The 24,025-nt window shown below is 34.2% G+C and overlaps 1 protein-coding gene across 9 annotated transcripts in view; it reads right to left on the bottom strand.

Annotated features, from left to right (window-relative positions):
• Nucleotides 1-2,842: 2,842 nt before the first annotated feature.
• The window catches only part of LOC110447114 (glycine receptor subunit alpha-3-like), an 80,158-nt gene continuing 58,975 nt past the window's right edge, over nt 2,843-24,025 (bottom strand). For 6 of the 9 annotated variants that reach the window (XM_021492569.1, XM_021492567.1, XM_021492568.1 and 3 more), the window contains 10 exons: nt 18,996-19,060; nt 15,604-15,810; nt 14,449-14,472; nt 12,039-12,103; nt 11,147-11,214; nt 8,709-8,935; nt 7,383-7,465; nt 6,827-6,958; nt 5,851-6,233; nt 2,843-5,031 (listed from right to left, as the gene is read on the bottom strand). In XM_021492569.1, coding sequence (XP_021348244.1) covers nt 4,828-5,031; nt 5,851-6,233; nt 6,827-6,958; nt 7,383-7,465; nt 8,709-8,935; nt 11,147-11,214; nt 12,039-12,103; nt 14,449-14,472; nt 15,604-15,731 — 1,314 coding nt within the window. In that variant the 5' untranslated portion in view covers nt 15,732-15,810; nt 18,996-19,060 and the 3' untranslated portion in view covers nt 2,843-4,827. Of the gene's footprint in view, nt 5,032-5,850; nt 6,234-6,826; nt 6,959-7,382; nt 7,466-8,708; nt 8,936-11,146; nt 11,215-12,038; nt 12,104-14,448; nt 14,473-15,603; nt 15,811-18,995; nt 19,360-24,025 lie in introns of those variants that run through there. The other 3 variants (XM_021492574.1, XM_021492573.1, XM_021492575.1) reach the window with 3 other exon arrangements.

The following is a 24,025-nucleotide window of genomic DNA, read 5'->3' as shown; positions in this document are numbered from 1 at the left end:
CACACTGTTAGGTTTTTAAGAGACATAAAGAAATAATCAAAACAAAACGAAGTTATATAAGTTGAGTACTTTTATTATCCAGTATTAAAAAGATCCTGTTAAATGTCATATTCAAGCCATTAGTTCAATATTTTAAGGGACATAATAATCAAAATGTACGATTTAGTGTGGTATATTTACATTTAGTCAACAAGTTAGCAGTAAGACTGAGCGTGGTATATTCACATTTAGTCAACAAGTTAGCAGTAAGACAGAACGTGGTGTATTCACAGTTAGTCAACAAGTAAGCAGTAATACTGAGCGTGGTATATTCACATTTAGTCAACAAGTTAGCAGTAAGACAGAACGTGGTGTATTCACAGTTAGTCAACAAGTAAGCAGTAATACTGAGCGTGGTATATTCACATTTAGTCAACAAGTTAGCAGTAAGACTGAGCGTGGTATATTCACATTTAGTCAACAAGTTAGCAGTAAGACTGAACGTGGTGTATTCACAGTTAGTCAACAAGTAAGCAGTAATACTGAGCGTGGTATATTCACATTTAGTCAACAAGTTAGCAGTAAGACTGAGCGTGGTATATTCACATTTAGTCAACAAGTTAGCAGTAAGACTGAGCGTGGTGTATTCACATTTAGTCAACAAATTAGCAGTAAGATTGAGAGTGGTGTATTCACATTTATTCAACAAGTTAGCAGTAGGACTGAGCGTGGTGTATTCACATTTAGTCAACAAATTAGCAGTAAGATTGAGAGTGGTGTATTCACATTTATTCAACAAGTTAGCAGTAAGACTGAGCGTGGTGTATTCACATTTAGTCAACAAATTAGCAGTAAGATTGAGAGTGGTGTATTCACATTTATTCAACAAGTTAGCAGTAGGACTGAGCGTGGTGTATTCACATTTAGTCAACAAATTAGCAGTAAGATTGAGAGTGGTGTATTCACATTTATTCAACAAGTTAGCAGTAAGACTGAGCGTGGTATATTCACATTTAGTCAACAAGTAAGCAGTAAGACAGAGAGTGATGTATTCACATTTAGTCAACAAGTTAGCAGTAGGACTGAGAGTGGTGTATTCATATTTAGTCAACAAGTTAGCAGTAAGAGTGAGAGTGGTGTATTTACATTTAATCAACAAGTTAGCAGTGAGACTGAGAGTGGTGTATTCATATTTATTCAACAAGCTAGCAGTAAGACTGAAGCGTGGTGTATTTACATTTAATCAACAAGTTAGCAGTAAGACTTAGAGTGGTGTATTCATATTTATTCAACAAGCTAGCAGTAAGACTGAAGCGTGGTGTATTTACATTTAATCAACAAGTTAGCAGTGAGACTGAGAGTGGTGTATTTACATTTAGTCAACAAGTTAGCAGTAAGACTGAGAGGGGTGTATTTACATTTATTCAACAAGTTAGCAGTAGGACTGAGCGTGGTGTATTCACATTTAGTCAACAAATTAGCAGTAAGATTGAGAGTGGTGTATTCACATTTATTCAACAAGTTAGCAGTAAGACTGAGCGTGGTATATTAACATTTAGTCAACAAGTAAGCAGTAAGACATAGAGTGATGTATTCACATTTAGTCAACAAGTTAGCAGTAGGGCTGAGAGTGGTGTATTCACATTTAGTCAACAAGTTAGCAGAAAGACTGAGAGTGGCGTATTTACATTTATTCAACAAGTTAGCAGTAAGACTGGGAGTGGTGTATTCATATTTAGTCAACAAGCTAGCAGTAGGACTGAGAGTGGTGTATTTACATTTAATCAATAAGTTAGCAGTAAGACTGAGAGTGGTGTATACATATTTAGTCAACAAGTTAGCAGTAGGACTGAGAGGGGTGTATTTACATTTAATCAACAAGTTAGCAGTGAGACTGAGAGTGGTGTATTTACATTTAGTCAACAAGTTAGCAGTAAGACTGAGAGGGGTGTATTTACATTTATTCAACAAGTTAGCAGTAAGACTGAGAGGGGTGTATTTACATTTATTCAACAAGTTAGCAGTAGGACTGAGCGTGGTGTATTCACATTTAGTCAACAAATTAGCAGTAAGATTGAGAGTGGTGTATTCACATTTATTCAACAAGTTAGCAGTAGGACTGAGAGTGGTGTATTCATATTTAGTCAACAAGTTACCAGTAGGACTGAGAGTGGTGTATTTACATTTAATCAATAAGTTAGCAGTAAGACTGAGAGTGGTGTATTTACATTTATTCAACAAGTTAGCAGTAAGACTGAGAGTGGTGTATTCATATTTAGTCAACAAGTTAGCAGTAGGACTGAGAGTGGTGTATTTACATTTAATCAACAAGTTAGCAGTAAGACTGAGAGTGGTGTATTCATATTTATTCAACAAGCTAGCAGTAAGACTGAAGCGTGGTGTATTTACATTTAATCAACAAGTTAGCAGTAAGACTGAGAGGGGTGTATTCATATTTATTCAACAAGCTAGCAGTAAGACTGAAGCGTGGTGTATTTACATTTAATCTACAAGTTAGCAGTAAGACTGAGAGTGGTGTATTCACATTTATTCAACAAGTTAGCAGTAAGACTGAGAGTGGTGTATTTACATTTATTCAACAAGTTAGCAGTAAGACTGAAGCGTGGTATATTTATATTTAGTCAATATGTTAACAGTAAGACTGAACATATAATACAATTATGGACTTTAGTGCCGATGAATATGATGTCACATCATATATAACCTTTACTTGAACGTGCCTCCATGTAAAATTTAGTCAGGGTTGAATCCAACAGTTCGGTTTTCGAAGACATCGTCAAGGTTCTTTTTCTAAAGGTAGGCATGGAAGACACGCACTGCATGTTTAATGTCCTTTATTGTGTTTACAGCATCATTTTCTTCAAGTAGTTTGGATTTTTTTAGATATAACGGAGGCGAAGAATTTTCAAGCATAACATAATCACATTAAGTCAATATGTTAGCAGTAAGACTGAGCGTGGTATATTCACATTTAGTCAATATGTTAGCAGTAAGAATGTCGTGGTATATTCACATTTAGTCAATATGTTAGCAGTAAGAATGTCGTGGAATATTCCCATAAGTCAATAAGTTAGCAGTAGGACTAAACGTGTTTAATTAACATTTAAAGTTAAATCTATGTCAATAATGGTGACGAGTAATGGATATTATACATGCAGTTTATATATCAAATAAAAGCACACACTTTATTGATAAAAGGTTAAATTCAAGTTTTAAAGATATAGTTTAAATTTAATATGATTTTCAATTTGATTGATTAAAAACAACATGCCGTATGATCATAAATACCAAGCAAAGTTTCAAAATGGAACAAAAGTGTTTTAAGCCACGAAGCTATTTTTTTTCTTAGTATTTTGATGACAAGCTGACGATCGGTTGATGCCATTGGACTATCTTACACAAATGATATGTTGGACAACAATAACACAAATGCATGTCAACACTTCAATAGTCGTTGCAAAATGTGTCTACATTATGCACATTTGAAGACAAATTTATGGAGGCGATTAAGGCTAATAAGAACCACGAAAGGATATGCTTGTAAGTCAGTATAAAACAATTCATCGTATTCTACCACACATATGTTACATATATAACATGGCACTCAAACTTCGTGATTTGGATTCTACTTTGATGACCCAAAGTTAGGTGAGCCTGAATAAATCAAAATCACCAACTCTATGTTACCAAAGAGTTTAGACCAGATATACGTATTAACCTCTCCGACGATAGCTCCTCGTTGATACATGCACCATTATATTTTACCGGAGGTAATAAAGGCACGATACTAACGATCTACAACGAGTATACCAATAAAACAACAAAATCACGAAGGTCGATATAAAAGTAATACAGAGACGTGTACTGTTATTGTCAGAAATGTATCTTCATTGATGTGAATATGAGGTTTTACAGATTTCAAAATTACTTTAAAGGGTAGTAAAAAATACTTCATTGTAACCTGAATACAGAAAATGAGAAATCATTAAATAGAATGGAAAGTACGAAAGTCGAATGGCGCAATGGATAACGCAGACATGTTTCACCAAGGCGGCCGGGGTTCCATTTCCCCATCTGACGTAAAAATGCATGAGGTCTCCTGCCCGACCACGTGGGTTTTCTCCGGGTACTCCGGTTTCTTTACACATTAAGGCCTAACATTCGAGCCAACAGTGTGGTTGCTATAAGTTGAAATAACTCGTTTCATAATTGTTGTAAAATTAATCACCTTTATAATTATAAAAGGGCATAAAGTCGCAAAGTATTGCCTTCGGATGAGAGAATTGAAGTAAAGTAATGAAAATATTGACCTTTTGTTTCTAAAAAAGCAATATCGAGTTTATATACAGACACACTGAATCACACATGGCCATGCTTTAGCAAATCCGAGTTCAAGAAATGAAAAATGGCTAAGAGAAGGTAGTACCATTGTCAGAGAGCATTGTTGGGTAACAATTGATGTGGCGACATAAATAAAATCATTTCCGAAACATGATAACATCTAGTCAACATATTGACATATAGACCAAAACTGGCCTCGTCTTGGCCAATCAGAGTTAGGAAAATGCAGACTCTACCTAATTGTATGGCTATACAAGGTAAATGACGAGTATAAAATGTTATATAGGAAGCAAAATCGCTTAGGTAGGAGTATTCATACAAATACAATGTATCCAGGTAATATCATAAAAATAAAAACAAATAAAATGAATAAACAAAATATACTGAAATAAACTGAATTCTGTTAAAATAAACTATAAATATTAATTCTTTAATTGATTTGGAAATGTAGAAAGGATCAATATATATATTTATTCATAGAAATTATCACCCCTCTAGCATCATCTCCTTTTCTGCAGCTATTACTTCCTCGGGCTGCCAGAAAATATAGACTGTCCAGAAACATAAATTAAATATTCCAAATATTAAAGGAAAGATTATTCTTGCTAATTTGTCGACGTTTCTCGCACGTTCTCTCCGTATTGCGTCCTTAAAGAACTTTCCTTTTTTCTGCGGTGGCGAGTCTTCCTCCTGAAAGAGAAAGACAAGGATAGTGAACATCGGATGTAATGATAATCTCATAATCATTACATATGACAGAAGATACAGATAGGTGACTGGTGTTATTAGTCATTGTTGATCTGCATTTTTCTTCTGTTATATAAAATTTTATTTATATATACAATTAAGTAAGATGTTACTATGACTGACTCGGCATATTGTGAACTAGTGAGTTGTTGTAAGGGGTAAAGAGTCAAGATACTGGTCATTTACTGCTTCATACAATAGCTTGACAAAGGATCAAGATGTTTCGAAAGGTCGCAAAACAAGTTTTCAATTGATGTTTGTGTCAAAAGTATTGAAAACAAACGAAACATATATTATGTATACCAAACTGATGAATAGTATTCCTAATTCAAATATGATATGTTGAAATTTCCTATACAATAAATGCATATATGAAAAGTATGTCATATATTACAATGAACTAGTATCCTAGACGGATATTATACAATAAATGTATATTTAGTGTGTTGCTATATATTACAAAGTACTAGAACAATGTGTTAAATTAAAGTTAAGCTACAATTTGCTATGCTAAGTTACCACATAACAATATTATAAAGTATTAGAACACTGTATATGTTGAAAGTATGTTACAAACATCTCTCCAGTCACAATGTACTTATATGATATAATAAAATATCTATATCAACTTAAATAAGATTGTATCAATCAATGTCATTAACATGCAAAGGAAAAATAAAACAACATTTAGCTCGGACTTGCGAAGAAAGATCATGATAAAAACAAATGCATAAATTTTACACTATATCAATTCGAAATTACCGTTTTGCCGTTTTCGTCATCTGGGGGCTGACCCCTGCTCTTTATCGTTTGTCGTCGTCTTTGTTCTACCCTGGCGAGAACATTCACATAGGCGAATTCGATCAGAGCAGAAAACACAAATATAAGGCACATCGACATCCACACATCAATGGCTTTCACATAGGACACACGTGGCAATGTTGCACGTGCCCCAGAACTCTGTGTTGTCATGGTAAGCACTGTTAAAAGTCCTAGAGATATTCTGGCAGGAACAGCATCAATGTTTAGCCAGAAGGAGACCCAGGACAGTAAGACGATGAGTATGCTCGGGATGAATACCTGGATTATGTAGTAGCCGTAGTTCCTCGATAACTTCACAGACATCGATATACAGGTGTAATTCACTACAAAAGTCACAAATAGAAATCATACCTGAAAAAACAGTATCTGTTTTTCTACCAGACGTTTTTATTTTCTTATATAACTGACACTGGGATGTGAAATGTAAATGCAAAACTTATTAACAGTTTTGTAAGGCCTATCACAGCTCGCCTCAGCTCTGAACAACTTGATATGCGATGTCTTGTGCAAGTGTTTTTGTTCAAACGTAATAGTATTTTAATGAGAAAGTATTGTCATTTCAGGCGGACAGATAAAGATTGTTGTATATAAGTGTTTTTACCATCGATGGGATTAAACCACCAGAATTTTTGTTTCAGACATTTTTCGGCAACTTGTAACGTTTTATTCAAATATTAAGATAGCTATTCTGGTAAGCATCGTACACAATGTTTGTATATCAATCAGTTGTTAACTAATTACCTTGCTTGGATATATGTCTTCTGTTATTTTACGATAGATGATAAATATGATATTAAAAGATTTCACAATGTTATTTTTGTGTCTTACTTTGTTGGATTTTGGTGCAATACCAAGAAGTAAGCTACTCTTTTGTATTGACACTGCGTATATTGTAAGATAACTGTTAAGATCTTACCTCCTGCGTACGTTACGTCACAGATGTGATCTGTTATTTCGCCCATTTCAAACTGTGGAAGGGATAGTTTTGGCGACTTTTCAACTGGTAAATCATTCCAACGTAGCAGCAATGTTTCCACACTGTATCCATCTGTAAATTGGCGTAAGAAATGTTTAAACCTGCTAAAGTATATATGTATACATTGCAGCCAATGTCCGTAAATGTTGAGCATGAAAAGTACGAAGAATGTTGTATTTCTGTCCTTTGGGGATATCATTGCATGACTGATATACGTCTGCACATGTAACTGTAAAACCTCAAACCACAGAAGTACGCCTGTGATGTTGTAAGGGTTTTCCGGGGTTGGAGTACATTATAGTTAAGACCGTTGCAGAATCTAAGTCCCAATTGAAAGCAAAAGGCATATCAGTAACTCAAAACGCTTTACCGCGATGCTATTTTCTTGTATTGAAATAAGATTATGATATTATGATAAATTAACTATGAACAAAGAGATAAGCATATGAGTGTATGAGTTGGTGAGAGGGTGTCTGAGTGTGGTTTAATTACTCACAGCTTTCCAGTCTTAAGGAACACCGTTGTTCATCCAATGGATACTTATGTAGATGCATATTGCAGGCAAATCGACCAGAGACCCTACGAAGTATAAAATAGGCAAAACTATAATTGATACAGTAGATGCACGTCAAAACGTTGCATTTGAGTGATTGAGCAAATGAAAATAACATCATCGAAATAGGTATTAATAACTTAGTATCATTGGATTAAACAGACGCTGTTCTGGTGGTTTTCAATAGGGTGACGCTATTTTGGGGGTAGTTTTCTATTACGTTATTGTTTTCAACAGCACAAAAAAACAACAAATTCCCCTTCAAAGAATACAAAGATTTGCTATTGCAAAGTATATTTTTATAAACAAACAGATGGAATGTTGTTGCCTTGGTCTTATTTAACAAACAGTCAGAGGGGTCACAACTACACTGTCGCAATCGTTTAATAACAATAACGAGAAATTATTATTAATTCATTCATTTTTTTCATGTTTCAGTGGTAAAATAATGTAAGATTATGATCAGAGATAACGTTATCTAACATTTTTGTCAGTGATATATAATCATATAACTTTGTAATCAGGTCTGCATGCATCATTGTCTAACATCAATTACAGTGCTATTTAAACTATTATCAATATGAGATACTCGGCAAATATGAAGATACTCATAACAGTTCAGAGGAACAGGAAGCAACTTAAAGCAACGAACTACACAAACGTGAAATTATATTTATCATTAAGGACTTGTGTTTCGGTCGATACGTTGTTTTATGAACCTGATAGAGTGAAATAGACCTCTTGTCATCACTCTATTAAGTCCATATCCCAACATATCGATCGGGACAAAAGTTGCTTTACTGCAAAGAAAAATAGCCAACATCTTACGGGGAAACACAGCCTACATCATAGTTAATATGGCATAAATCATAAAGTCAACTTTTAGCTTACAACAGACTAAAATAAATCCACCATACTGTCAACATTTCAGTCTAGTTCATAACATTAAATTTCTTTTTCTTGTAAAATTGAACCTACATCATACTTTTAAACCTAGCCGTATTTCGTTATATACAATCCATTGAACCTACCAGGTACATTAAAAAATACCCTGAAACTACCAGATACTTTATAATACTCTGAGCCTACCTCGTACTGTAAAACATCTTAGCGCTTACCTTGTTTGTGGAAAGTCTGCACTTACCTAGTCATGTTTAAGGTGCCCTGAGCCTACTCATACTGTAAATACCCTGACTCTATTTTGTGATGATGAGCCTACCTCATTATCGAACAGTTGAGCCTACTAAAAACTGTCAAAACAGCGCCTACCTCATACTGTAGAAGACGTCACCGTTAGGATAGATGTGCATGAGTTTATTAGGTACAGTAACTACATGGAAATATGCCTTCTTCTCGTTTACGATGTAAAGGTCGGGAACCCAGATACTGTCGATCATCTTGGTGTCAAGCTCAAGATTTTTGAGACCTCCGAAGGCAGTGTATGTTAATCTATTGTCATTCCACCTCTGTCTGATGAACATACTCATGCCGAAGTCCTATTAACACAAAGAGCAGCTGAAGAAAAAACGTATAAATTGACGAAAGATATTGTTTGCCTTTCCACATTAGTTTTACATCCAATTTATCGATAAAGTAACTAAGTTTGTTGATCATATCCAGAGCTCATGTTGGAACATAATGTAGCTATTGCTTATACGACATGTTCAGTGTCTAGCACTTTCATCTCGTCTACATAACTATCAGGATAAGAGGAGATATTGGAAGAGGCTTCGTTTTTTCAAAGAAAAAACATGTTTGATAAAGGCATACTGATAAGCCTAAATTTTGTTCATCGTAGTTTAAAATTTCATATTAGATTGATTTCCAAAGGAACATAGTTGAAGTGTGCGAATTTGATGCTAATGCCAGAGACAATAAGATTTGAATTACAGTTTAAGTACATTTCACTAAAGGGGTTATATTACTGCTCTAGAACAGGAAACCAGTGGTTAAGTATCATCTTATGTAACATATACCTAGCAATAATGGTGGTCATAAAGAGTAACATCTGAACTGTTGAAGTCTAAAGTTTAATAAAGGATACAGTGTGTCACCTTATACACAGCGGATCAGTAGTAAAGAGAAGGATGTGTAAACTTGAGAAGATCGATGTGAACAGAAGTAGCATCAACACCTACTGTCGTAACGGCTTGGTGCCAACCACCGACACACACTCGTCTTAGCAAACACGATTTATTGGAAATAAGAGTCACATAGGTTAAATATCATATTAATAAAACATATTATTTCCCACGTGGGATACAGTTACGAGGTAAGAACAGGACAAAATAAGAATACTGACAGTCAAACCATTGAACACATCAGAAATTCCCCGGTGAAATCAAACTGACGTTATCGGACACCTAAGCAGGGGACGGAACACTGTGAACACACACCTTTTACGAATACATTTATCTCACTTTAAACATATGAAAATTGCACAAATTTAAAAAAAAAATGGCAATATTGACAAAAGAATAGTGTAAAACATACTGTCATTGCATTGTGTATATACTTGTATATATTGATTCGCCTTGTGGTCGGAAAGAGTGATTTTTTTCAATGATGTTGAGCATGTTTCTCGGGGGCGAAGGATGATCGAGGAGGAACGGGAAATCGAGTGTGCTTAGGTTATAGGACAAGGGTAATGAATATTTTATTATACCGAAATATAAGAATGGCACAACACTAAACATGACCAGGCTTACGTTCTATTGTTGCTGTCTGTTGCAACTCGAAACTTGGATGTGAAGCATCGAGCTCATTTGTCTATAGAGCTTCCGAAGAAGGAAACAATGACCGGGGAAAATGAACGCGTGAACAAAAATGTTATTTGATTCAATCATATACGATTTTATATTGAAGGGATATAAACATATCCATTATACATTATATATATTTATACGTCAGTAAAAAATCATTATATATTTATTTTTTATTCGACCTTACATAGGCATAATACCAATAAACCGTTGGCAATAGTACAAGGAAAGTTACTTAGAATCCGCTTTTGAAACATTTTGTTCATTTATCATAATAGGTTTGGTGAGCTGTTAGTGACTTGCATTACAAAAACTGACTGCACAAATGTATATTTGTAAGATCTTGATAATTGAAACGAATAAATCATGTTTGGCAAAGAAGACATCAGAAATTGTAATTCCTAAATGATCAGATTATCAGATTGTTATAATGAACTATGATAGTCTCTGGATTTAAAGTAGCATGACCTAGATAAGCAACGTCTTCATTATATAAGGGATATTATGAGAGGCTCATTTGTCTAGTGGTAGGACGCCGGGCTCGTGACCAAAAGGTTGCGGGTTCGAGTCAAGGAATGGCACTGTGTTGTATCTTTGAGCAAGATACTTTACTCCGCTTGTTCCAGTCTACTCAGCTGTAAATGAGTACGTGGTTGGACAGTGTTAGAAGTGTTGAATGCTAGCTGTTAGCGCCGAAATGGCAGCTCCGGCTGTATAACCCCCAGGGAGTTGAGAAATATATACTGGCTGGTTACAAAGGCGGTAAAGCGGTATATAAGAACCTCGAATTATCATTATTATTAAATCACTAATGAAAAATGGGAAAGATGACCCTAATATGATATTAGGACGTACATTTTACGGACGAGCATAAAATCTGTGATAACGTGGAAACCGATTAGTAACTACTTTGTTTATACATAATATAGTTAGTTTTGAGCTCACCATGGTCGAGTCACTGATGGAGTCAATAGACAAAATGTAAAGTTGTACAGCACTTGTGATGGGCGTGTCTGTAATAACAGGTGTTGTAAATTAATGTAAGTAGGTATGTTCATCATATTATACACTTCAATGCATGTCTCGATAAGGTAGATAAACAAAATATATTGCGTATTTACAGAAAGTGTATTATTAATGTCTATATATCTCGTCGTTGCATCTAACACAACACCTCTGACTTGAGGCCGATGTTGTCTTATGCGTCCTTATGACATGCACAATCTTGCAAATTAATAGAAATGTGTATATTTATAATCTTTACTACATGTAAAATTCGAGAACTTAAGTAGAGCTACATATGCTAATGTGGTCATGCAAAGCTAATACTTATATTAATGTATAGATAGAATTTATTTTTGTCTATTGATACACGTCAGTCTATATCCATGTACAGACATGCTTGAAATAAATATTTAAAACACTTATATAGTTTAAGGATGTACTCCTCCGAGAGGTAAAAATAATACACTTTTCAAAATGGCCGTTGAATTGGTCATTCTTTATTTAATTTTTGTAAAAAGGGTTCTACAAACAACAAGCATCTAGCAGCATGACCTAGATAAGCAACGTCTTCATTATATAAGGGATATTATTTTTACACGGGTTCAAACCGAGGCTTCAACGTGATTTAAACCTTAGAAAAGTACATCCTTAAGGATTATTTGTTCAATTATACACAAACACAGCTACATGTATAATTATGATGTGTTTCGTCATATCCAGTGTATTTTGAATAAAAAATGTAGTTTTACAGTATTATTATTGAGTAATAAACATGCGACTTCCAGGTAAAGGGAAATCAAACTTAGAGACTATATTAATTAGTTTTACTTACTAGTCTCGTATCCAGGAGGAATCCGCGGGTCATACCCCGTTGTAATGTTATCGAGTAATTGTTGTCTGTAATACCAAATAGTTAGTTACTAAAACGAATGCAACCTCGCATATTAATGTAAGTAAATGTTATGTTCCTTATCAATTATTTAAAATATAATCTGGTGAGTCATAATTGAATGATTTTTACTGTAATAAACAAAACCATTTATCTGCACATATAGTCGTTATGTTTTATGTTTCAATGAACTAAATTTAATAATGACGTGTATATAATGTAACCGCGATATAATACACAGAATATTGGCTGTACACTTATTAAACCGGCATTCAACAGAATATATTATGCAAAATATGTTCGTTTAAGATATTTTATTAAGTTTCTAATCATAACAATCTTTAAATCTGATTCTATACATATATATTATACTATTTAAATATAATATTTTAAAATGTAACATATCCATAACCCATTAACCAGAAACGCTATTATTTCCTTCCTATTTGTAAAGCGTTAAACATACCACATGACCGGTTACTCATTCTTATATTTAGTTTGTCAATTAAGTTTGAAGTATTTTAGCAATAATTATTACACATTTATTGAAAATCAGATATGTATTTTGTAGTTAATAATACTCACCTATCAATACGAATATGACCTCCAAAATTAACTTTTTATCTACGATAATCAAATTTTGCAAACGCTTAGTTTGAGAAGGTAACTTATGATGTCTATAAAGGAACATAAATCAAAGCAAATTATACAAACAGTGTTAAGAGATAGAGTCGTGTTAGTAACACACGGATATATAACATTCAAATGGTATGTCGATAAAGAGTAGCACCAGATCAAGCATATCAAATACACTGACGTACTACATGTATATGTGTCTAATACAAACTGTAACATATGGAAAGCAATATACTTGTAATGTGTAACAACTTACCTGTAGTTTAGAGGGTTAATTATTAATAAATGTTTCGCATAATTTTTTTCAATGAAAGATATTATATCAATGTTACTAATGTCGATAACATTGTTCTTAAAATGTTGTTTGTTAAAGAAATGATTAAAAAGCACAACATATGATTAAATGCATTGTCAACACGCAAGTGGGGTTAGTAAACATACTGATGTTTTCTTATTTGTATAGTATAATGTTATTGTGTTGGTGTCATTCAAGTTACGACAGCTTTTTGTGACGTTGATTTTATGTTTAACACGTATAAACGGTATCATTAAATTATTTCCTATTTACTCTAGTAACTGGGTTTGTTGAATATCAATACATTCGAGTCACAGTTGAAACAGATAGGACATTAACATTTGTATTAACATTTGTTTTAACATAAGTTTTAACATTTGTATTAACATTTGTTTTAACATTTGTTTTAACATTTGTATTAACATTTGTATTAACATTTGTTTTAACATTTGTATTAACATTTGTATTAACATTTGTATTAACTTTTGTTATTAACATTTGTATTAACATTTGTATTAACATTAGTTTTTTGTGCAATATAGAGCAAGATAAAACATTTTGAGAAAATTTAAATCATATACACTTCGCTATGAAGTCATGCATACATTTCATTAATCAATATGTGCAGTAATTAAACATGGTATATACTCTGGAACTCTGTATGATTAAAGTTAGTCAAACCAAGGATAAGGATGCCTATCACACTTTAGTGTGGTGTATCTTTTGTACACTAACCTCCCCTTCATTTCATGTTTGCTATAACTCTAGCACTGTTGAGCCATGATTGACCAAATAATGTAGCTCAGTCGATTTGGTCGATATTATAACAATTTAAGGTCCAGGTTTCGAACCCTGGACGGTCCCTGCTGAATGTTTAACCTCAAAATACTGTCGTAGATTATATATATTTTTTTGTAATTTTTCTTTAAGGTCCAACAAGGTGTGGATTTCTTTCTAGAATTGATGTTTTAAAAAGAGTAGTTGTAGTTTTTGCCACTGAAACAGCAATCCTTAAACCATGATAATATGTCGAGATAAATGTCATACTCGAAAAATCCGAATGAAAACAACTGTTTTCGTGGACCGAACAACTTTGATATAAACATGGTAGCTGAGATATCATGGTCGAACCAGGATTCGACTATTTTGCAATAAAACAGGCGATGGTGGTATATTAATCAGAGAGAGGGAAAAGGAAAGCAGTATGCATGCAATAACTGTCCTGTGAAGATACTTTGTCCTATTATAAAGCTTGAATAATGTTTGCAACAAAAAATATATCTAGCATAACTAAATAAAATGTCATTTAAAGTAATAAAAAACGGGATACAATACCAAACATACGTTTTGTTCAGGAAGGAAGGATACAAATTGCTCAAAGACAAAAAGAGTACATATTTCTGTTTGTAAGAATAGCCATACCTATGCGACATATGTCCTTCAATGCTTGATAAGAAAATAAACATATATGTAGTTTATGATATGATCATCAGCCTGTAGGATCCAGGCCAAGCATATCATATTCATGTGTATAATAAATTGCCCGAAACGGTATTTACAAATCCACCTTACGAGGCGGTCCTGACATTTTACATTGTTGAACGATCAAGGCTACTGTTCTGTGAAACAAATCGCTCACATATAATTACGTTCAATGCTAAAAGTATAATGACGTAAAACACTTTCCTATGGATCTTGTTTAGGAGAAACAGTTTATGCAAAGATAAAAGCTAGCAAGTATAGTACATATACATATATATATATATATTAAAACGGGATTTACTAGCAATAATCACACGACCTACTGGGATGTCTATGTTCCGATTAAATATTGCCAGGGGCAGCATTACGTGAATAGTAATTACCGTATAGATAATGAAGCATTGCTGACGTTCTGATAAGCATTATGGCCATTTAATTTATTTTCAATGTTTTTGATTAATGAAATATAGATTTGTCTAACCAGATTACAGAAGTTCTCTTTTCATAATTAGTTATCTCATACTTACATAGAAATAAATGGATGTTCAGTGACATATTTAACTTGTGCAGGATAATCGCTTGTGAAAATACATAAGTAAATAAAGACATAATGTACAGCACCAGACGATATCGATATCGGGTACAGTGCAAGAACATATGTTTGGCCATAAAACAAACCGGGTACATCAAGAACGCTTACATAACTCTGTGAAGATTCAAACGTTACAGAAAAGCACACTGTCTCACTTCTTTTGAAAATCAACATAGTGATAATATAAAGGATTACGCAATTCCTCAACTGTTACAATATTTCACACCAGTTAAGAATCACCCCTTTTTGGTGCATTCAAATACTGTGTTGTAACGATTTATAAGATCACTACATAGACTGACATTCTCAGTGTGGTTATGTCTTAGATTTGTGGAAATAATGTACGTTTAAAGATGCGTAAATGCTCCATTCAGCTTCAGAAGGGGAATATAAAACACCCTTCATTTTTGTGGTTTCCAGTATTGTTAGAAAATTGTGCCGAATTTCATGAATAGTCAAGATGTGAGACAGTGTGGGGTAGGGATAAGTAAAAGGTACACCACCTAGCGTGAGACAAAACTTCATGGGCAGACCTTGACCCCTGTGAGGTGTCAGTGAGACACCCCAGGACTAGCAGAACCACGGCCAGTTTCGCCCAATCCAGAGCCATGGTGCACATTCTGAAAGTCATTTGGTGAGCTATCAAGCAGTCTCTGTACGAAATCTCTAGAGTTGAGCTGTTTTGGTATGATTCTTCAAAGGATCATCTTCTGCAATGAAAGATATTTAGAATTAACCTCACACTTCCTCCATCAAGTTCGGAAAAAACATCAACAAATCAGTTCAAATACTGAGGTTCGAACCGTCGTTATTGGGTATGGTTTTTCTCAAAACAATCGAATTTCCTTCATTACAAGATGTAACAAAGACCAAATGAAATTAGACTGTTTCAAAATGTATTTCGTTAATTTCAATGTGGATAAAACCATCTGACTGAAATATATTGTAACTTAATGATACAAACAAATCAATTAAGTAAGCTAAACAGCAATTTTCTTGTCAAAATAATTTGGTCATTTTTGATCATTGGTAACTATTCGGAAGTATGAAGTGTACTAATAATAATGCCATTATTTCGAAATACACGAGAGTGCATTTTGAAATTGACAAATATCCGAAAACTTCAGAGTTTGGTTCAAACCTGACTACATAATTAATCTCAAGTATACAATATAGTAAGGGAATGACCTTATAAGGCATGTAAGTTGATACATACATACATGTACGAGTATTTGTTTGTACGTTTTGTGTATGATGCATACTACTCGTGTGTATTTGAATTCAATCTATTTTCTTGACCCATGCATGACTCCAATAGTCCATTTTAATATTCGTATATGATAGATATTTAATGTCGATTGCACTGATACATATGCAACACCTACCTTAAAATATGGTCACCTTACTACTACATTTGTATATTCTGTAATAAACAGGACAACTCTAATTTCCTAATTGTTAACTTGTCTTTCCTCAGCAGTAACATATCTGCTTTAGAGCATGACCTGAATATGAGAACTTGCTGAATCAATGTGTTATTAAGCCTTGAGTAATAAACAGTTGATAATAATAATTACTCATTGGAGGTTCTTATACCGCTTTATCACAACCTAGTTTGTAGGTCGTATCAAAGCGGTTCACAAATTATTATCTGTAGTTATAAGGCCTTTGCAACCAGTCAATATCATTCTCCCTTGGGAGCATACTACCGGTGCTGCCGTTTTGGCGCTCACAACTAGCATTCAACAATTCTAGCACTGTCCAACCACGTACTCATTTTCAGCTGAGTAGAATGTAAAAAGCGGAGTAGAGTATCTTGCTCAAAGATACAACACAGTGTCTCTACCGGACAGGCTTTAGTCTACACTTAAATGACTGTCATCGCCATAATATAATTTATGATTATTGCATTTCAGTAATTTCACACCTCAATTATCACAGTGTTTGTAATTGTTTTGACTGACATGATCTTCTCAATTTAACAGGAAACATCATGTGGGTTCCACGTTCGGTGAGAAGACAATCCGAAGTAAAGTTTCAAAATATTTGGACATGATGTACAATTGGACAAAACCGCATTATTCTGAGAGAAGATATTTTTTTCTCGTAAATAGGTACCTTAACTAGGCTTTGTTAATGCTCAGGTGTTACATCGACTTCACATACAAATATAGTAATATCACACCCGAGCGTTAAAGTCCGAGTTATCTAACTTACGTGGTAATAATCTCGGCCGTTGTGATATTATGTCGATAGATATTGATAGATTATGTCGACATCTTATCATAGTTATGCCGACGTAAGTGATAAGTAATACGTTATACAGAACATGATTACAAAGATTAAAATTACATGCTATGACAAAATATGCTTGGTCGTGAAATTCAATTATCAAATTATGAAAAGTCAAAATAGTTAATTTACATGACTTAACGTTGACACAGACTCTCAATGTCTATTTCATTATCAAATGCATCAGTTTGCTCGATCCGTCTATTAATAAAAGCTCTTCGCTATTTTACCGATTTTTTTAAAAATCTCTCACGGCTTTGATCAGTTATGGCCTCATTTTACTCTAATGCCCAGTTGTTATAAACCAGACAATAACTGATCGAAAAGCCACTTGCCTATTTTAGTAACTCCGTGTGGTTATTTCATTAGTCGTACATAGTGGATGTTTTCCGATGGAATGTTTATAAGATAATCTTGTGCTTTCCGCTTGAATCATCTCAACATCTAAGAAACCAAAATGTGTTGGATAGACTGCTATACACTCCTTAACAATCTAGATCATCAATAACCAAGTATTCGGTCACTAAACATGTCACGGGTGCACTTTAGTGGGACCGATCTGGTCTCTTCAAGACAGCATTTTGCGATCGCAGATACCTCTGAGCTGGCGTGCGTAATAACATGTCTATATAATGTATTAGTGTTACCCAGGTCACCTCCACAAAACAGGCTCTGACGTACAAAAACCCTGAACAAAACGATTGCTCTGCAAACGTTTCTAGGCACTAAAATACTTTAAGGTACAGTTTCAAAATAAATTGTTATGTTTTTCATGTAACAAAAGACCACTAAAACGCATTATTCCAGAGTCTTCTAAGAGGTTTCTGTCAGGATAAACTATTATCAAAGTCTGTTCAACTAGTAGGCTATGACGTTGATGCTTTCAGATGAAGCCTACCTCGACGTTTACATTGAATCTTTGTGAAGAGCTGATATGTAAGTTCCTCTCCCTGGCTATCAAACAAGTAATAATCACTGTACTATTACACTGTGCTTTTCACTTGAAATTGAAGAAGTGCTTTAAATAACAAGTGGTTATTATAAAAATGTAGAACACAATCATCGGCATTGAGTATTTCTACATTTGTCCTAAAATTATGTATATTTTATAAATGTGTCACTAAAATCAATAGAAATACACAGTAAGGAAAAAATAACTTTTTAAATATTAGTAAGTTGATGTAGAACGCTAAACAAAGTAATCATTTTACTCCACTATATGGTCATTTTATCCATTGAGGCTCATCAGTGTTATCAGAGGTCAACATGTATAACTGTACATACTATACCTACTGCAGTATATAAAAAGGCTTGCAGTTTCCCTGTCAGAAATACTCGGCTATGAATCTCAGACGATGTCGGTAAAGTGCACGGTGTGGTTTTATTTTAACTGTTTATCAAAGAGCGTTCATTATAATCGTTAAGAATATCTTAAACAATTTTGAAAGGAAATTCAACCTCAAAATAAACAAAAGTAATCTTTTTATTCGGAAATGAGATAAAGAACTAGAATAAACTTCACGTTCACATGTACCACCAAGTAAAACTAGTTGTTAAAGGAATGGATTTGCTAGGATCAACAGTAAGCACAATATTTTCTTACCTTTATGCCTGAGGTCTTCACATATCGCCGCTTGCACTATGAGTAGCTCTCAGAACAGACAACTCCTTTAAAGACACAAAATGAAAAATCGAAGTTAGTATAAAGTATGTCGTGGCAGTATCACGGCTGTATAACTTATAATGTATTCAGTCGGCACAGCGAGGTGGAGGAATGTCAGTCTTGGTTGTCCGGTCAGAAAAATGTAGGTTCAAACAAAGTGTCTCTACCATGTCTGTGTGTATATGAATACATTGATGTAACTCAGTGTTAAACATCTGTTAGATATCCCTTGAGATGTCATATGTTTAGTGAGATGAGCGTGTTGCAGTGTAGAGTACATGTGTGTTGTAAAGACTTATATAGAATGCAGGGAAACTCAACAACAGACACCCCTAATTGGCAGGTATTCTCATTCCTTCTGAATCACTAGTTGTATTTGTATACACATCAAGATTTTCTGTAACAGAACGATGTAGTTGATGAAATCTCTACAAAACTATTTAATTTACCAAAGTATAATATAAATAATGGGAAAGAGGTATACGAACGCTTTATGTTTAGCCAAAACGTAACTTTCCGTCAAAACTCTTACATACATTTACTTGTTATTATTAGCTCATGGCTCCTCTCTAAATACTTTATGACGTCAATATAATAAACAGGTAATATGCTACCAAATTCCGAAGTAGTCAGATTCCTTCTATATTAATACTGTTAATTATTCGACGTCAACATCTTCAAAGCCTCATTATATCAATACTTATGTGGGGTAATGTATTAATGCAGGTTCGACGCCAAGTACATAATTCATTATCTGATATTTCCACGTGTAAGCCAAAACATATGTGCATCTTTATTATTTATATATTACATAAGATATTTGTTAAATCTAATAAGTGAAGACAAAAAGGCAATGAGTCTACCGGTTTGAAGAAAAATAACAACTTTAAGGTTTGTTTTCAAAATGTAGAATGTAAACTTGATTACAGAAGGTAATAGATGATATTTTTAAAGCAAGTGTTTATGCAAGTTTTTCGTTAATTGTTTGTCATTAACACGGACTCTTTGCGACTTCATTAACTCATGATCCAAGTTTGTATTTAACAATGTCGTTTTATATCTTACATTTTTATCACATTATTAATTTAATTGGCGATATAATTCCGCTACTGTCACCAATAGAAGTGATGATTTTAGCAACATGTAAGGTTATACTGTATAGCAAATCTGAGAAAGGATAAAGATTAAAAACGGAGACCTGCTTGAGAAAACCGCTACCTGCAATGTATTTTAGACATGTTGTTGTATTTACCCAACCCAAGGTCCGATCTTGTCCGTTTCATACGCTCTCATTAGTTATCAACGATATGTTAAATTCCGAGATTGCGTGTCAATACAAGATCCATGTAAATTGTTACCCATGTGTACGATGGTATAAAAAAAGCAAAGTGCGTCATAGAGTTAATAGAACGTAATTTTTATGAGACGGTTCCATGTCAAAACGTAACCCCCTATCGTAATATGAGGTGGTTACCACATTTTTATCGCTTATTAGTGTTTGTAGATATTCTCTATATTCCTGTACATAATGATGCACTTGTTAGAGCCTCAAAAGGGTACACGTAATATAACACTGGCAGATATTCCGTGTACACTCAATCACCTCGCTTAGTTGTCACGTAGAGGTAGCATCGCGTAATGCTTACTCTGTAACCCTGCAAGTGACAGCAATCAAAACAGAGAATACTCAACTTGTTATGATAGTCCGAACGAACAAATGGTGGAAAATTAAGTCGCCTCAGAGTACTCACCCATTCCAAAGAAGTTGTCGTATTTCAATTGCACTTTGTCGATAAAAATGTGTTTAGCGTCTCATGAATCTAAATCCGCGTGTTAACATATGCGCTTGTCAGAACATTCATTACCCAGTTGTAGAGTGTATTCCTTAGCATCCGATACCCTTACACGGGTAGGAGATATGTCACAAAATGATCGATTGTGACTAACTGCTGGTACCGTTTTTAATATAAACCCAATGAAGTTGAAGAATAGTAAACCTGCAACTGTTTGTATCATATCTAGTAAGTTATACATATAAACACACATATGGTGACAGTAATAAACTGTCTACGAATCAATAGACATATATAAACACTGAATTTATATTCAAAGGACCAAGGTGACCTCATTATGCTATCGTTTATCCGCTTTATTCACATGACTGACGTTTCATGTACATGTTTGCAACCGTTACTTTTTGTGTGTACAGCATGTTACCTGTAAGCTGTTTCACAAATATTTACCATGTATCGGGCTACGGATAAAAACAGGAACAAATCTATAAACAATTTACTCCTACTTAGTCAATTCTTCAAGATATGTTTCATATTGTAAGATGTTGATTAAACTTACACATGTAATATACGTAGTCTGCAAACTTAGAAACTTAGTTTGCAAAATATAGCATTATTTTATCAAACGTTTTATATAAGACAATCAAATAGGTGACCACTAATATTTGGTACAAAATATTGAACCATTCCCACCCCCGTTTTAACCTATAATTAAACACCAAATGGATAGTTTAATGAATTCGTGCTCTCAATATAAAATGATGGCGTTACAACACATTCACATGGAGTTGGTATAACGTCGTTTTACGTTCGGCGCAATGTTCTTCAATTCCTCAGATAAAGAGAGGGGAAGTGCTTGGAAATTCCCTGCCTGCATTATTGGTAAAAGATGACGAGATTCAGACAACAAGTGTTGTAAATTTACTTAAGTACTTAGTCAACTCAGAAAGCCAAATAAAGTTAACATTTACTGCACAATATCGCCATTTCGTCGTTTTAGTACTCATCACTTGTACTAAAGGTCAAAAGGTTGATAAAACAATCTGAAGTATAGAGAAACATTTGTACAAATACAGCAGAAGGAGAAAGGTGCCTTTATAATATTTAAAATGTTGCATTTGTTTTTTTACAGTTCTGATGCAAATAGTCAGTTGGAACCGTACCATTATGTTGGGTTATGAATGAATTTTCATGTGACGCGACACGTGAATGTGATGGCGTTTTCCTGCTTGCAAATCGTTCGTAGAAAGATGATCAGCGAGAAAGGTAGAACGACACGGACAAGAATTGCATCCCTTATAACGATCAGCTTTCAGGTTTTTAGACCCTCGTATGAACATTGGAAACGCAAGCGTGTAGTTTCGAACCATCCATCAAGTCTATGCAATGAACAACCTTGGCATGACAGTCTTGAAACTAGTCACAACAGCAGGCATACAACGTTGGCGAGGCGTAATAGACAGGTGGTCTGCCAGAACAAGAATAATTAGCTGAGGAAGAAGTTTATTGGTGTCCTGGCCACAGAAAATAAATGATTTTACTGAGAAAAATATCCCCTTGAGTCTTGATCTTGTGTTTATCAAACAACCACATCATACCGACTGCGCACATTAACTGTATACTAAATATGATTACGCATCGAAAGTTTACTGTGTTAACTCATCGAACTCGTGCCAACCGAGAAAGTTGACTTCATGTGAGGGAACACTCAGTATCTCCGTGGTTGACTGAATGGATGTAATAACGTTTGTCACCGGGAGCGATTACAAACATGAAACCACCAGAAATACATATTTGCGACACCGTATAATTGTTATATCAAGGATGTCGTTTCGCTTGCTGTCGGTGTTGACGTTTGAAGCACGTACGATCAAATATTGCGAACATCCGTTTTCTGATACTGATGCTAGGAATCAAAGCTGCAACTGAAACATTGAAGTAAAACCATGGATTCCTAATCAATAGCTCATGTTATACTGTTGAACCTATTCATCTCTGGTAACAATGTAGGTATAAAATAAAGTAGTGAAGTACTCTTCAAACACACAGGTGCAAATCTCACAGAAGTCTAGTTTACATTAGACATATATGGAGACTCGAGCCACACAGCTTTACATTTGTGTTTCTTCATACATTTGTAATACATACATGTACCAGTATACACAAAATCTATATATTAACACCATTGCCATTATAGATTTAAACATATCAAGCAGACGTTCCCGTTATTATTACACTTGTGAAACATTACAGCAGGATGTGTTAATCCTACCTACTGTTCTGTTGTTATACTACACTTGTCACACCGACGTTTTACTTATATGTTAACGTAGACATCGAACTTACAGACATATCAAAGACACCTTGTGAAAGATCTAACACTGATATCGAAACAATATTAACTAGCTATTATCGAACCCTCTTGTTCGAATAGTCGTTTTACAGAGAACCAATAGCAGATTAACAAAGTCACTAATGAGCTTTCACAGAAAAGCTCCACTTTTATAAGCTCAGCTAAAACAAACAGGTAGTATGTTCTCGTACAATGGCTAACTTTGTGAAAATTGTAATCAATATCTACCAACCAAGTGGTTTTAACAGCAATGGGTTGTCATGCTTTAGAAAATGTCGCTTGTTTGATATACAGACACACTTTGCTGTTAATAATGTAGAGTTGATCTTGTACTATGCTATATACAGACATTCTGTGATGTTAAGAACGTGAAGGGAATCTTATATTTGCGATACACAGAAGCTGTGGCATTATGTATGTGTATTAAATTTTGCAATTCGCAAAAAACAACACGAGCTGTGATATGTACTGTCAAAACCATATGATATGGAACCTCATTACATAAAGGTATATAATACGAAATGTTGTACCATGCAGCTGGAACTAAAATCATTAGATTTGGAACTCTTCTGTTTTTATCGAATAAATAAACCGACGAATGATTAACCGAAAAACGAGTAACGAATATTTTATATGTTACACGCAACGTCATTATGCTAATTCATTCAATACTTTATGCTAGTTTCAGCGTATCGCAATCGTCAGAGAAGGAGACACAGTAAGCTTATACATATTCGAAGCATCTTCCTTAAGATAACGTGATGTTTTACATACAAGGAACACACATTATGTAAACATAAATGGTTTATAATGAGCAAGGTGAG

This window comes from Mizuhopecten yessoensis, unplaced genomic scaffold (assembly GCF_002113885.1).
Source record: "Mizuhopecten yessoensis strain PY_sf001 unplaced genomic scaffold, ASM211388v2 scaffold3229, whole genome shotgun sequence".
NCBI classification, from domain to species: domain Eukaryota; kingdom Metazoa; phylum Mollusca; class Bivalvia; order Pectinida; family Pectinidae; genus Mizuhopecten; species Mizuhopecten yessoensis.
Note: the sequence above shows the minus strand (reverse complement) of the source record. Positions and strands in the feature narration are given on the sequence as shown.